At 60.7% G+C, this 908-nt stretch overlaps 1 protein-coding gene across 1 annotated transcript in view; it reads left to right on the top strand.

Moving 5' to 3' along the window:
* Nucleotides 1-908, top strand: part of DEAF1 (DEAF1 transcription factor) — a 75440-nt gene that overhangs the window by 55698 nt on the left and 18834 nt on the right. The window contains exon 12 of the mRNA XM_011930140.1: nt 330-419. Coding sequence (XP_011785530.1) covers nt 330-419 — 90 coding nt within the window. The remainder of the gene's footprint in view (nt 1-329; nt 420-908) is intronic.

The following is a 908-nucleotide window of genomic DNA, read 5'->3' as shown; positions in this document are numbered from 1 at the left end:
TTTCACAATGTTGGCTGTGCTGAACTCCTGACCTCAGGTGATCCGCCCGCCTCGGCCGCCCAAAGTCCTGGGATTACAGATGTGAGCCACTGCTCCCGGGCCATGCTGATCTTCCAGTGAATGAGTGTAGGGGGCAAACTGCACTGAGGCCAGGAAAGAGCTGATTCTGGAGGTGACGAGAACGTTCTGAGCAGCACTGGGACAGAGGCGCAGTCAGGAGTCCAATGGGGAGACCTCGGGGCCTCCCGCCTGCACCTGCCTCTGTCCCCGGTGTCTCAGGGGCTCTCTGCAGCCACGTCACTGACCGGCCTCTTGTGTCCTTCTTGCAGCAGTCCTGCGTTAACTGCGGCCGGGAGGCTATGAGTGAGTGTACCGGCTGCCACAAGGTCAACTACTGCTCCACCTTCTGCCAGCGCAAGGTAGGCCTCACCCACACCGCGTTCAGTGCCCCTGCCTCCTCCCTCACTGTGAAGACCCCTGGGTGGCCCTCCCTCCCCGTGTGCTCCTGGTGCCTCGGACCTCGCCTGACTCCCCTCCCTGTCCCTCCCTCTGGGAATCTGGGGCCGCTGCTTGGCTCCACGAAGACCCTGCAGGAGACTCGCATGAGCCATGGCCAGGTAGTGCTCTCATGGGAGGCCCCACAAGTGGTGGCCAGAAACCCTGAGGGTTGCTGGTCAGTGCTTCCCAGCCGTCCACACCCCTGCAGAGCCACACGAGAGAGACTGTCCACAGTTCCTCTGTTTCTGTTATTCAGCCCCCTGCTCCACAAAAATTCAAGAGAATTTTGTAGGCTAGAAATGGTAGTTCGGGCTGCGTGCAGTGGCCCAAGCCTGTAATCCCAGCACTTTGGGAGGCTGAGACGGGCGGATCACGAGGTCAGGAGATCGAGACCATCCTGGCTAACCCAG

Source organism: Colobus angolensis, unplaced genomic scaffold (assembly GCF_000951035.1).
Source record: "Colobus angolensis palliatus isolate OR3802 unplaced genomic scaffold, Cang.pa_1.0 Scaffold84, whole genome shotgun sequence".
Classification (NCBI taxonomy): Eukaryota; Metazoa; Chordata; class Mammalia; order Primates; family Cercopithecidae; genus Colobus; species Colobus angolensis.
The sequence above is the reverse complement of the archived record's forward strand: the minus strand, read 5'-3'. Positions and strand labels throughout refer to the sequence as shown.